The following is a 14,290-nucleotide window of genomic DNA, read 5'->3' as shown; positions in this document are numbered from 1 at the left end:
AGAGAGATTGTGTTATGAGTCACAGTGGGCTAAGCCATTACATGGCCACATACAAGGTTAATTGTGCTAAAAGTATTTCTTCTTATTATCATCTCTAATTATACTTTCAATTGTGTGTTTTAGTGTAACTTTTTGGATAACACCGACAGGGAGGCATTGTTCGATGTTATTTAAAATACAAAAAAATTCACACCCGACTTGCCATTTACATGAGCGACAACACAGTAGTGACCCACCTTTTTGTGTGTATGCAAATGAATGAGACTAATGGGTTGATAATCTAACATATGTATATCGCCCCCCCCCCCCCCCGAATAGCTTCACTGACAACCTCGTCGCTTTTTCCTTCTATTTCCTTTCCAGACGGTGCAGACATCGAGGACGACCCGTCATGTTCTTGGCCGGCGTCGTCTCCCTCCAGTAAGGATCAGACGTCTCCGGGACACTGCGAGGACTATGATTTCGGCGAGGACGAAGGGGGACCGGGCCTGCCCTACCCGTGCCAATTCTGCAACAAGTCCTTCAGCCGCCTAAGCTTCCTCAAACGTCACGAGCAGAGCCACGGCGACAAGCTTCCGTTCAGCTGCACCTTCTGCAGCCGTCTGTTCAAGCACAAGCGCAGCCGCGATCGACACGTCAAGCTGCACACCGGCGACAAGAAGTACCACTGCGGCGAATGCGACTCGGCCTTCTCCCGCAGCGACCACCTGAAAATCCACATGAAAACTCACGCCTCCAACAAACCACACAAGTGCCCCGTGTGCCGCCGAGGCTTCCTCTCCTCCAGCTCGCTGCACGGCCACATGCAAGTGCACGAGAGGGGCAAAGAGGGCGGCGGCGCCGGCCTCGGTAGTGTCGACGACTGGAAGCTGAAAGAGACGCGCAAGTGCAGCCGTTGCGAGGAAGGCTTCGACGTCCCGGAAGACCTTCAAAGGCACATTGCCGAGTGTCACCCCGAGTGCTCCCCGTCAGAGGACGGCGGTCTGGGTGCCACCCTTCAGTGCATTTACTGCCACGAGCCCTTCAGCGACGAAGGCGCCCTTCTGACCCACATCGACCAGGCCCACAGTCGGGATCGCAAGAGCCACTCCTGCGCTATCTGCTCCGAGCACTTTATGTCCGTCGAAGACCTCTACGCTCACATGGACATCCACCAGCTCCCCGAATCTAGTAACCATAGCAACAGCCCTTCTTTGCTGACCGTGGGCTACACTTCCGTCTCCAGCACCACTCCCGACTCGAACCTCTCTGTTGACAGCTCAACCATGGTCGAAACGGCGCCGCCTGTCCCCAAGACTCGGGGCCGGAGGAAGAGGGCCGCTCATAACGCGTCGGACATCGGCGGGCGAGCCGCCAAGCAGCCCAAGGTTTCTTACAGCTGCATGTACTGCAACAAGCAAGTGTTCTCCAGTTTGGCCGTGCTTCAGATTCACCTCCGGACCATGCATCTGGACAAACCCGAGCAGGCTCACACCTGCCAGTTTTGCTTGGAGGTCCTGCCCTCGTTGTTAAATCTCAACGAACATCTGAAGCAGGTCCACAACGCTGAAGGCCACGCGGCCTTGCTCGCCGGCTTGTCCGATTCGCTCCTTCAGTGCAACTTCTGCCCCGAGATACTGAGCGATCTCAACGCCCTCCAGGAGCATATCCGCTGTTCCCACGGCTTCCCGAGTCCCGTGGCCAAGGAGAGCAACGCCTTCTTCTGTCCCCAGTGCTTCATGGGTTTCTTGACCGAGACCACCTTGGAAGAGCACGTCCGCCAGACCCACTGCGACGGGGGTAGCCTGCGTTTCGACTCCCCTTTGGCCGTCACCCCCAAGGAGCCCATCGTCGAGGTGTACTCCTGCTCGTACTGCACCAATTCGCCGATATTCAACAGCGTGCTGAAGCTCAACAAGCACATCAAGGAGAATCACAAGAACATCCCCCTGGCGCTCAACTACATCAATAACGGCAAGAAGACGCTGCACGCTCTCAGCCCCTCGTCTCCGATAACTGTGGAGCAAGCGTCCATGCTCAAGCAAGGCGGCTCCGCCGCACGATCTTCCAGCGAGTTCATCTGTAACCAGTGCGGGGCCAAGTATACCAACTTGGATCTCTTCCAGACTCACCTGAAGACTCACCTCGACGGCCTGCAGCCTCAGCTCACCTGCCCGCAGTGCAACAAAGAGTTCCCGAACCAGGAATCCCTTCTGAAGCATGTCACCATTCACTTCACAATCACCTCCACGTATTACATCTGCGAGAGTTGCGACAAGCAGTTCACGTCCGTGGACGACCTGCAGAAGCACCTGCTGGACATGCACACCTTTGTGTTCTTTCGTTGCACTCTATGCCAGGAGGTTTTTGATTCCAAGGTGTCGACTCAACTCCACTTAGCCGTGAAGCACAGCAATGAGAAGAAGGTCTACCGCTGCACCTCCTGCAACTGGGACTTCCGGCACGAGACCGACCTGCAGTTGCATGTCAAGCACAGCCACCTGGAAAACCAAGGCCGCTCCCATCGATGCATCTTCTGCGGGGAGTCGTTCGGGACCGAGGTGGAGCTGCAGTGTCACATCACCACCCACAGCAAGAAATACAACTGCCGCTTCTGCAGCAAGGCCTTCCATGCCATTGTCCTGCTGGAGAAGCACTTGCGGGAGAAACATTGCGTGTTTGAGGGGAAGGCGCCGAACTGCGGCGCAAACGGTTCCGCCGTCGGCGGGGCCGACGGCCATCCCAAAGATGAGGCGGAGTTGCAAGGTCTCCTGACAAATAGTCATGGTACGGGGACCACGGGAGGATCTGCAGTGGAGTCCCAGAACAGCCATGATGGAAGTGAGGAAGAAGTGGAGACGGCCGAGCCCATGTATAGTTGCGACATCTGCGGGGCCTCGTACACCATGGAGTCACTTCTCACCAACCACCAGTTGAGGGACCACAACATTCGCCCCGGCGAGAGTGCCATGATGAAAAGGAAAGCGGAAATGATCAAAGGTAACCACAAGTGCAACGTGTGCTCCCGCACCTTCTTCTCCGAGGCCGGCCTGCGGGAACATATGCAGACCCACCTCGGACCCGTCAAGCACTACATGTGTCCCATCTGCGGCGAGCGATTCCCCTCTTTGCTCACCCTGACCGAGCACAAGGTCACCCACAGCAAAAGTCTCGACACGGGCAGCTGCCGCATCTGTAAGATGCCTCTCCATAGCGAGGAGGACTTTCTGGAGCACTGTCAGATGCACCCGGACCTGAGGAATTCCCTGACGGGTTTCCGCTGCGTGGTTTGCATGCAGACGGTCACCTCCACATTGGAGCTCAAGATCCACGGGACGTTCCACATGCAAAAAACGGGGACCATGTCGGGAAACCAATCCACCGGGCGCGGCAATGCCATCGCTCACAACCAGCAGCTACATCACGTCCAAAAACCTTTCAAGTGCGCTTCCTGCTTGAAAGATTTCCGTTCCAAGCAGGATCTGGTCAAGCTGGACATCAACGGGCTACCTTACGGACTTTGCGCCTCGTGCGTGGCCAGCGCCGGCTCCAAGAGCTCCAGCCCGACGATGAACGGAGGCAGACAACAGCAGCACCAGGGCGGCGCCACCACCCCGGCGCCCAACGCGGCTCAATGGATCCAGGGAGAGAGTCTCAGCCCAGGCGAGGTCAAGGGCAAAGCCATCTCCTCGTCGTCCTCGTCCTCTTCGACGTCCTCGACGGCGGCCGCGAAGACGCGGTGCTCCAGCTGCAACGTGAAGTTTGAGTCCGAGGCGGAACTGCATAACCATGTCCAGACGATGCACGCGGGGGACGGCGGCGGCGGACAGCTAAAGACACCCCAGATGTCTCCCATGCCCAGATCGAGTCCGTCGCAAACTGAAGAGGTATTGCGGCTCCTTCTGTGCGACCATTTATTTATTTATTTATTTTTTTTAATGTTTTATTTTTATGTTGTGTGTCTTGCTCTTATTTGCAGAAGAAGACGTACCAGTGCATAAAATGCCAAATGGTATTCTACAGCGAATGGGACATCCAAGTTCACGTGGCCAACCACATGCTCGGTAGGAGATAATGTTCTTTTGTGTGTGTGTGTGTGTGTGAGGCCGTGCTTTCAAAATGCATTCACCGACATCACTTTCCTTGGCGCTTCTTTAATATGAAAGTTGTTTGTTTGTTTCTGAGCCCGTCGTCAATATTCTCCATTTAACCGTTCACTTTAGTAAAAAAAAAAAAAAATCATCGGCATCATCCATTTAAAGATTCAATTTAAAAAGAAACATTTCATCATTTTTGAGGCTGAAGCACATGGTGTGAAAAATCTAATTAAATATTTGACCCTGTCTCATTTAGGCTCACAAGTTTCTGGATCACATCACAAACTAGGTGGAATTACTTTCATATTTTCACTTCATCCCCAAGTGTTGTGCATCCATAAACATAAGCAAGTCGTCTTAATTTCCCCGTGCATGCCGAAATGTTGTGAGCATGCTTGTGGAGACTGCTGAAATGTTTCAAATGTTGATTCAATGTGGGAAGAAAATATCTTGACAGTATCCTTTATTTGTATTTTTTTTGGTCATGCATCCTTACTCTTTTCCAGGTTACATTTTATTGATTGATTGATGAATTGAAAAATGATATTTAAATTTCCACCCCTTTGTTTAAAAAAAAATTAAATTGACAAAATTCACAAACATAAATGAAATGAAAATTGACAGAACTGTTTGATCATTGCTTTCCAAAATCAAAGGCAAACGTTTTAGTTTGATTCAACCCAAATTTAATCAGTCTGCTTTTTTGGAGAACTTCACAATTTCCATAGTGGGTATTTTCAACTTTAAATTAAAAAAAAAAAAGGTTACCTCAACAATTGTTGGATTATTATTTTTTAAATTAATTTGACACGTGATTAGTTAGTAGCCGATACATTTTTAAAAAATATTTATTTATTATTATTGTTATTATTATTAATATATTTTTTAAATTATTTTTTTCATGGCATGATGCAGCCAAAAACATTATTTTTCCCCAAAATCTTTTGGTTGCCTTTGTTTCTCATATGTATGCAGGTTGAAGCATTTGTAATGGCAAAACAATTGGAAAACAGTTTTTTTTTTTTCCTCGCCCGCAGTAAGTAGGCATCAGAATTCTGGTCTCACATTCCTTTATTCATTCATTTATTCAGCTCGTTTGGCGGCTCTTTCATTACACTGCATTATCTGTTGTCTTCAGTGGGGGAGAGACTCATTGATCTGGAACCAAACCGCCTCTCTGTTTGGGACACGCTTCTAGGCGCAGGTGAATTTAAACACGGTGGGCAATTCTATCTGGGGCCCACTGTTTGTGCATAAACAATCAGAAGCATGTGATTTGTGATTTTGATGCCGCGGTGCATTTGCAAAGGGGAGAGACGAGCCCGCAGTGTAGGTGTGTGTTTTGTATTCATCTTTGCAATCTGCTCACCCACTATTCTACTGGGGGTGCCTAATACAGTACCATGCCAGCATTAGTCCTTTCTGTTGCAAAGGCGGGCACGGAACACACTGGGAGGGTAGAAAACAAACCCCCCTACTGGTTACTTTATGTCTTTCAGCAGCGCGAGCGCACAGCTCCCCCGTAATAGTGGAATTCGGGCAGCTTAAGATAACTGGAGGATTGGTGATTGGGTTATTGTCTGATGTCTTACTCCTGTGATATGCCGCCGCTTTGTATTCCGCATGATCACGCGTTTCCATCAGACTCCTCAAAAGGGGTGTCTGCTGGATGCGTTTGTTTGACGATTTGGAAAATGTGGCGCCAGCCACACGCGTGCTCACTGTTTGTCCTAAAGTGACTTTGGAATGTCGGGGGAACAAATACGGCGAGCGGTAAAAGAAAAGGAAAAGGCGCCGACTGGCTCAAACGTGAGCACCTGCGCAATCTTATGAGATGTAACGCAAGAATTGTTTTCGATTTGGACCGGTATTCGTTCGACGTTGGGCTTGTTATAGTCGAAGTTTACGGCAACTCGACTTTGGAAGTGATATCCAAAATGTGCATTGAACACGTGACCATGACTCATTCTCCTTTATTTCTTTATTTTTATTTAGGATCATATTCAAAGATATCCCCTACACACAACAATGGGCCTTTCATTCATGCGGATCTTATTGTTATTATCATCATCCTTATTATTACAATCATACTTTTTGTCATGATTAGCATTCTAACACTTAAAATGACAGTTAAGGACAGTTAATAACATAATAATAATCATAATAATGATAGTAATAGGCACGGCACGGTGGCCAACGGGTTAGCACGATGGCCTCGCAGTTCAGAGGTGCAGGGTTCGATCCCTTTGCATGTTCTGCCGGTGCCCGCGTGGCTTTTCTCCGGGTACTCTGTTTTCCTCCCACATTCCAAAAACATGCATGGTAGGTCGATTGAACACTACAAATGGTCCTTAGGTGTGATCATGACTGCGGATCGTTGTTCATGTTTGCGTGCCCTGTGATTGGCTGGCAACCAATTGTGAAAGAAAAATCCACAGAAAAGCCACGTTGTTGTATTAGCCGCGTGGTTCAAAATCTTGAAAAAAAGTAGCGGCTTAGAGTTCGGAAAATACGGTACCAGTGTAGTAATGAGGTTATTACCATCATTTAAATAAGTAAGGGAGGAGTGAGTCAGCTGTCATGACCAGGTTAGTGAAAGTTAACCGATAGATGCATCGAGTCAGCGCATCAGCCGAGTAAAATGTCAGCATCTCTTCTAACATCGAATGCGGGTTGAATCCAATCCAGCCTATAATCACTGCAAAACGAGTCTGGGCCAAAAACCCAGTGAAAAAAAAAATACTAATTTGGAAAAGCTCTAAATACCTTCTCTGGTGGAAAAAAAAAAGGACACTTTCTCTCTTTAATGGCCATCTGCACGGGAGAGGGGAAACAGGGGGGCCGGGGTCATCTCCGCTCAGCTGTCAGCGTTATTAGCGTAGGTAATGGAGCAGACGCTGGATTCATAGGGGTGTTGTTTTCATCCATGGCCCGTTCCTCCATGGTGTCACTTCGCACCGATAACTCTATATATAGTCATGTGGCCCTCGATTAGCATAGCGCTAACGGACGGAACAACGGAACACCTTCCCATCCCGCCTGGAAAACCACGTCATTATGAGCTGCTTTCGTAATGCCATCGGCACCTTAAACACACGCGCATTTCGATGCGTTAGTGAATAGCGCGTAAAGTGACCAGCTACTCAAAATTGAGGTATAAAAAAAAATAAATAAATAAAAATGAGGGCCGGGGGTGCATCTTAAGATGGAGGTCGCAGCCCGCCTGGGCCCAGATGGATCAGCGCACATTTGCCGTACAGCTGGCTGCTCTGCTTGGGGACCTGGTGGGATACTCCTTTGGAGGGAGGGGAAAAAAAATGATATCGCCACCATCCAAGGAGCAATTTAATAGCAGGCCAGAAGACAGCTGGCCACTCTTTAGTTTGGAGTTTTTTTGGCATGGCACGCTCGCAGAATCGAGGGTGTCCAATTTTTCTCCAGGGACACGCAGATTTATACTGCTTTCAGCTGCCGCCGTCGCTGTATAATCTTTTATATTTATGTCAAATTCAGATAGGAAATCTCACTTTCGCTCCATTTGGGGGGAGTTTAATAATCACATCGTCGAAAGTACCGGTGAACTTCCAAGTCCACCGCCCCCCCCCCCCCCCCCCCCAAGTGAGATCAATTTTAATCAACAATAATGTGTTCCAGGCCTTTATTTACTTTCATGAACTGTACAGGTTGGCTTTAAAGGAACATTTTTACTTTTATATCTGTCATAACAAAACGTGAAATCAAATCAAATACAAGTAAAATAAAGTAAAACTACTTACCGTGTACGTGATCGTGTGTGTTTAATTCTTGAGGCCAATTTCTTTGACTAATTTTATTTTTTTTTGTGTGTGTGTATTTCCAAGTACTTTTCGAAACGTTTCCCAATCCGGCAGTTTGCGCTGACGCCATGCATGAAAAACCTGCTTGCACACACTCCCAAATTGCACACGAATAACTGCACAAACGTCAACACAGAGCAATGACAACATCTCACGCCACCAAATGCATTTAAATGAAAGCAACTCCGCTTGCAATCTTTTGACTTATTAACTCATTCACTACCAGCAGAGTAAAAAAAAAAATGGATCTTTGACGTCTTTAGCCGTCAATGGCAGTCAATGAATTAATGATGGACACGCAACTCTCAATTGCTCTACTTATTTTTATTTATTATTATTTATTTATTTCCATGACTTTATTTAACGCAGCTGTGTACAAAGTGTCGTCCATAAAGTAAAATTCTGACTGACTGTATGAAAAATAAAGACTAATAACAATAAATGAATAACGTGAATGAAGACGTGAAGGAGCTCAGAGATTTTAAGGTGGGGTGAAAACATTTCAAGAGAGAAATTAAATAATTTTTAAGTGACCTCTGAAATGTAAATTTTGCTAGTTAAAGAAAGTTATGGGCTCCCTCCTATGAGCTCTAAAAACAGTATTTTGGACCAACTGGAGACACTTGATGGAGGACTGGCTGACACAGAAATAAAGTGCATTACAGTAATCCAGTCGAGATTTAACAAGTGTTGGATTTTTATTCCAAATTTGAAAACGGCCCGATTCTAATCTGAAGCTCTCCGAAACTATTTTTTTTCTTTCCGCTTCCATGACTCCTATCCCAAGAGTGCAACCTGAGAGGGAAAAAAAAAATCTTAATTGTGTCACTTGCCGTCTAAATGCAGCCTTAGATTTCTTCTTGTGAGATTTACTGAAATCCAAAGTCATGATGATGCTTGACTTTTGTGTCACAGCTTTCCGGAAAATGTCGCTTGAACTCCTAATTGGACCACGTCGGCTTTGAACTTTTTTTTTTTTTTGGTGATGTTTTACGAGGACGTTTGGAGGGCTTTCAATGACACAAAAGCCTGCTCGCGCTTTTATCAGCATGCGATCACGAAGTCCCGTTGCTTTACTTTGACCCCGCTGTAAACTATGACATTTGGAGCCTCACATGGGGGGTCGCTTGTGCTCCATTTATCGTACTGTTTCAAATGTCCCTCCGTGGCGTGCAGGCTGGCGTCTTAAAAGGTGAACAGGCCTTTTCGTTTTCATTTCCCTTAAATCACGCCTTGAAGGACACCTGGAAAAAACAAACAAACAAACAAACAAAAAAGCACATGAGAAGTTTTTCTTGTGGGGAGGGGGTCACCTCTATCGTTTCGTTGGTCTGGTGACAGCGCCGAGCTTCGAGCCAAGTCAGGGGGGGGAGCCTTCTCCCTTCACAGAGTGGAGCTTGTGGCCCGGTCAGCCCGGGCGTAAGCGGGGTGGGCAGCGACCGGAGGGGTGGGCGGGGCGAGGAGGGGAAAGGCACATTTGCTGTACAGCTGGCCGCTCAGTGTGAAGCCGGCACGGTGGACGGTTACGTGGCTGGATTGGGAAAGCGAGTGAGCGCTCCTCACGCTCTCCTCTCGTGCTGTACGTATATTAAGCACGATCCCGCTCGTTGAAACGCAACGCAATGTGACGACACCTCACGAGGAGGTTGTTAATATTTGTTTAGACGTTGTTACTCCAAAATGAGAATCTAGAGCACGGTTGGGCGGTATTCAAATTTTACCATCTTTTCACCGTCTTCCTCGTTATACCGGTGTGTACGGTGACACCGTCACTTATTTATATTGCCAAATTGCAACAGTTCCATTTTTGGGGGGGAACGATGCTATATCATATTAGGTCCTTATGAGCTGCAGTTTTTTAATGATTGTGTTGAACGTGACGCCGTTGCTATTTTTAGACAGCAAGATATCGTATCACCGTAATACTGCACAATCCTAGTCCAGTATGTGTATTTTGATTTATTTATGTATTTTTTTTAAACGAGTTCAATCATTTTTTTATGTGCTATGACCCCTCATTGAACAAATTTTCATTCATTGGTTGATAGAAATTGTGCAACTTTAATTATGTACAACCCCCCCCCGACTGATGAAATGTTTGCATAAAGACTTTTTTTTTATGCCAAATTTTAAAAAAATGTTATCATTAAAATTTCTATTTCAATTTTCATTCTTGACCTTTAAAACATTTCCCTGGAATTTTTCAGCCAAACAAAATAAATTGTAAAAAAAAATTGTCATTGAAAATATATTAAAAGGAATTGGTCCAGACAAAAAAAATTGCTGCCGAACCCCCAAAAATTATTAATAAAAAAAAAATTTTTTTTTTTCCAAGTTTTTCCAACAACAAGAATTCACAATCTGTCCTGGAATAGCAAATCCGCAAAAAAAAAAAAAACATAAATCACGCAATAAAAAGTCTCTTTCTATTTTGTTTGATTCCTATTTTTCTCCTGTTCTTCCTCCTTTAATTAAATAGCTCCAGTATGCTAGCGACATAGAAGTAGAAAATAAATCCTGAAAATGCTTGCGCAAGGTTGTATGGACCCGGCGAATCGATTGGTTACGTCTGATGGCATGAGTGATTCTTTTATAGAGCGCGCACACGCGTAATGCACAAACAAACACTCCTCATTGGACTCTTCGGGTATGGAAGAAGTCGATAGATCAAGAGTCGTGCAGGATCAATGTAATAAAAATAAATAAAGGGAGAAGCGCATTGGAGCATCGAGCAGCAACAAAGCGAGCCGTGCGTGCGACGTAGCGAGTGTGATATCGGACCGCCTTTATTAATTGGTGATTAATAACGTCTCTCCGTTCGTTAGCGCAGTCACCTCCCATGCAGCCAAGTGTGCTGCCGCTAATATGCAATTATGTGCGCCTTACCGCTTGTTACATTACACCGCTAGCTGACTAATGTGGCATCCATGAGGAGAATTGAAAGCAGAATCAACGCGGGAGGGGAAAAAAAAGAACGAAAGAAAGGGGTAAAAAAAAAAAAAAAAAAAAGTGCTGGCAATACAATTCTCACATTTATTCAGTGATCTGGGTTGCAACAAAAAGTTTCTTGCAAAGTTTTGCTGGCACTTTTTATGCTCTTTTTGCGCGTTTTTTTTTTTTGTTTTTTTGTTGTAAAGAAGAGATAATTGACATCACCGCAGGGATGCGCCCTTGCCAAGCCAGACAAGCGAGGTCTGATGTGGTCCTTATATATTGATTTTCTTTCTTTTTTTTTTTTTTTCCCGCTGACATTTCCGCGCACCTCACAGACTGGGCCAACATGCGAGAAAATATCGGATTCACTCAGTTCATACGAGCTGTTTGTACAAACGACGCTACGCTGCATTGTAATTGGCTGATAGGATGTCGCCATGGTGATGTGTATGGAGAGGGAAATGCTGAGCCGATTAGAATCATTCTAAGCTGTGGATTTCTATATTAAAAAAAAAAAATATATATATATATATATATATATATAATTTTATATGAATATATAATTTTTTAGCCATCTCAGGGGGCGGCCATTTTGTCACTTTCAAAAAACAGCTGGATTTTATTGCTTAATTCATATTCCACAAAAGCAATATTAATCAGAATGCCGTAATGGGGCTTGCCAAAAGTTTTGGGGGGTTGACTTCCCCTTTAAGGGTGATTTTGCAGGGCTGTATAATACACGAGTGCGTATTTGTCCCAGCATATCACGGTATTTTTTTTAAATGCAAAAACTGTATGGAATATAGACTGGAGAGCTACCATAGTTGACTGCTAGGTGAAGCAGCATGTGGTTGATTACCCAAGGTTGTTTTCCAAGTGAAAAATGTACGTGTATGATGACGAGGCAACTCTTATTTACCAGCTTAAGTGACTCCCAAGGCCACATATACTGCACTTTGTGTATCGACCCACTCTTTCCGAGTGTTGACTAAAGTCATACAAAAACCGGTTCCACAAAAATGTGATTATTTTTAAGAGCCCACTCCTAATGGAGGATTCAGTTTCAGCGTCCTTTAATGCAGTCTGAATGAAGCTCGGCTCCTCCTGCGCTTCAGTCTATGTTTTATTGATATACAGGAGGGATGTCTCCTTTCGAGTGTTAATGCCAACCCTTGTTCTGAAGCGAAGCCCATAAATAGTGGATGATCGGAATTAACCTCTGCATTTCTCCGCCCCCGCCCCCCCCCCCCCCCGTTGGTCTCTGGGGTGTCACCCCTGGATGTGCACCCCTGGTCCGATGGGGTTGCTTAGCAGTCTGGCCGAAGGTGGGTGGCGGGGGCTGATGGGAGAAGTGCAAACAGATAGTCAGACCACCCCCCCACCCCCTCACCCCCCCTCCTCCCTCCTCGCTAAAGGTCAGAGCTGGCGAGCTCCTCCTCTCAAATCCCACAACTGGCCCTGACGGGGCTGAGCTTCCGAGCCTACCTGGTGATGCTTTTGTGCTGAAGGCGTCGCGCTGCCGGCGCACAGGTTGAGACCAGAAATCAGTTAAGACGGGGACACATACGGACGTTGTTTTTTTGAATCCTTTAGACTTTTATTGGCAGTCCTCTGAAGACAACCAGCCAGGAAAAGTCTGGATTTCCTGTTTGGTGTTTATTTTCAGAAAAGAGTTCAGAAATATTACAGCTTGAAAAATAATTTTTTTTAGTTTAAAAGACAGCTGTAGTTGATATGGGCCTTGTTTTATTTTCTTATTTTTCAAAATCTTTTCAATTAAAATGTTCCTGTTTAGTCAGCAGATATTATTTAAAGCATCATTTTTCTTCGTTTTATACGTATTTTTTTTTCTTAAAAATTCCACTGGAATTTTTACAGTGTGCAGAGCTTGCCTTTGAGCTGCTCATTTGAATCAGGCGTGTTGGAGGAGGGAGACATCTAAAACCTCTTGAGAACCGGACTTGGCAAAAAAATGTGTAATTCTCGGACATCGGCGTAGCGGTCGAGCTGGAGCCGATCACGTCTTACTTTGCGTAGAAGGTGGGGTGGCAAACAACGAGGAACTCGTTAAGATTCACAACTCTAGTCATCAGTGAACCGAATGTGCGCATTTTGGGACGAGGCAAGAGTGGCGAACTGTCAGACAGACCTGCGTTTTCGTAAAAATGGAATGCGTAATTGCATTTTGAGAATGTATCTTGAGAAATCTTTCTGACCCCTGAAAATCCATTTGTTTCGTTATTAGTAAAAGAAAATCCAGGCTCGTGCTCGCCCCTGATGAACATCAAAGTTGTCCAAGTTTTCACAAGTAAAGAGCCAGCTTTTTGGTGGTGGTTTTCCGAGAAAAATAAATAAAAGTGACTATTCTCATCTAACTTTTACGTCGCCGATGTCTGACAAGGGAGGAGGAGGAGGAAGTGGGAGGGGAAGGGGGGGGGGGTGCATGGGTCTCTGAAAAGGCCCCCCAGCGTCAAAGCCTTAATAATCATGTGAGCAGCGCTGGACTTCATTACCCTCCTGTTCGACAGGCCGAGTGCCAGCCCGGATTGCTGGCTGGCTGTGGCAAGGTCAACGGCGGAGGAAAAACCAGTTACTGTGTTACTCTGGAGCGGAATGGAGAGAGGGGCGGCCATCTGTCAGCTCGGGCCTGCCATACCCGCAGAGCAAATGGACACGGGCGACCAGAGGAGAGGCCACAGACACCCATAGAGCCAAACCCAGTGAGCATAACGCTGAGGCGTGGGCTCGGCCAAAGAGATGGGGCCCGGGTACCACTAAAACACATATATACACACAAAGCCGAGCGCGCAAGACTATATCGGCAAGAAATTTGGCAGGCGCTTTTGTGTGTTTATGCTTGTTTGTTTTCAGTGTCAGCACACTACTGGGCCCTACTGTTTTAAGTCCAGATGGCAGACCATGTGATAAATAAAAAAAAAAAAAGTTGATAAAAAAGTTTTGCTTGGCTCGCCAATAGTGAATGTTTTGATCATAGCGCCGCTTTGTTAGGACCACATATCGTACTGTACATATTGGGACCAGTGGGGAAAACGTGTTTTTTTTTCCTCCTAGTGACCAAACAAACATTGACTTCCGTATCACCTTGTTGCCGTTTTTGTATTATTATTCTTTTTTTTTTTGCCTTGCAAGGACCTTTATGATGTCCTCTGGCTAAAGTGGAGGAACCCTGTGGAATGTTCCGGCGCTCTCTAATAGGTTTCAGGAGCTGCAGGCCACCAGCCAGCCCCCCCCCAAAAAAAAAAAAACTCCCTGTGTCTTGTGCAATAGGACTCTCCTCGTCTAAAGGACAGGGTAAAACTATCAATGACAATAAAGGGATTTCTAATTCTAATTTCTAATTCTAATAAACTCAAATATTCATTCTTCTTTTCTTTGATTAGTTTTCTCCAAAATGCTACCTTTCTTCTAGTTGGTAGGCTTGCC

At 46.0% G+C, this 14,290-nt stretch overlaps 1 protein-coding gene across 1 annotated transcript in view; it reads left to right on the top strand.

Annotated features, from left to right (window-relative positions):
• Positions 1–14,290, top strand: part of LOC148326373 (zinc finger protein 521-like) — a 115,256-nt gene that overhangs the window by 51,405 nt on the left and 49,561 nt on the right. Inside the window, exons 5-6 of the mRNA XM_088310209.1 lie at positions 364–3,866; positions 3,959–4,043. Of these exons, the coding sequence (XP_088166335.1) occupies positions 364–3,866; positions 3,959–4,043 (3,588 nt within the window). The remainder of the gene's footprint in view (positions 1–363; positions 3,867–3,958; positions 4,044–14,290) is intronic.

The sequence above is a fragment of the Idiotropiscis lumnitzeri genome, chromosome 12 (genome assembly GCF_059441095.1).
Source record: "Idiotropiscis lumnitzeri isolate Australia: NSW breed Sydney's pygmy pipehorse chromosome 12, RoL_Ilum_1.0, whole genome shotgun sequence".
NCBI classification, from domain to species: Eukaryota; Metazoa; Chordata; class Actinopteri; order Syngnathiformes; family Syngnathidae; genus Idiotropiscis; species Idiotropiscis lumnitzeri.
Note: the sequence above shows the minus strand (reverse complement) of the source record. Positions and strands in the feature narration are given on the sequence as shown.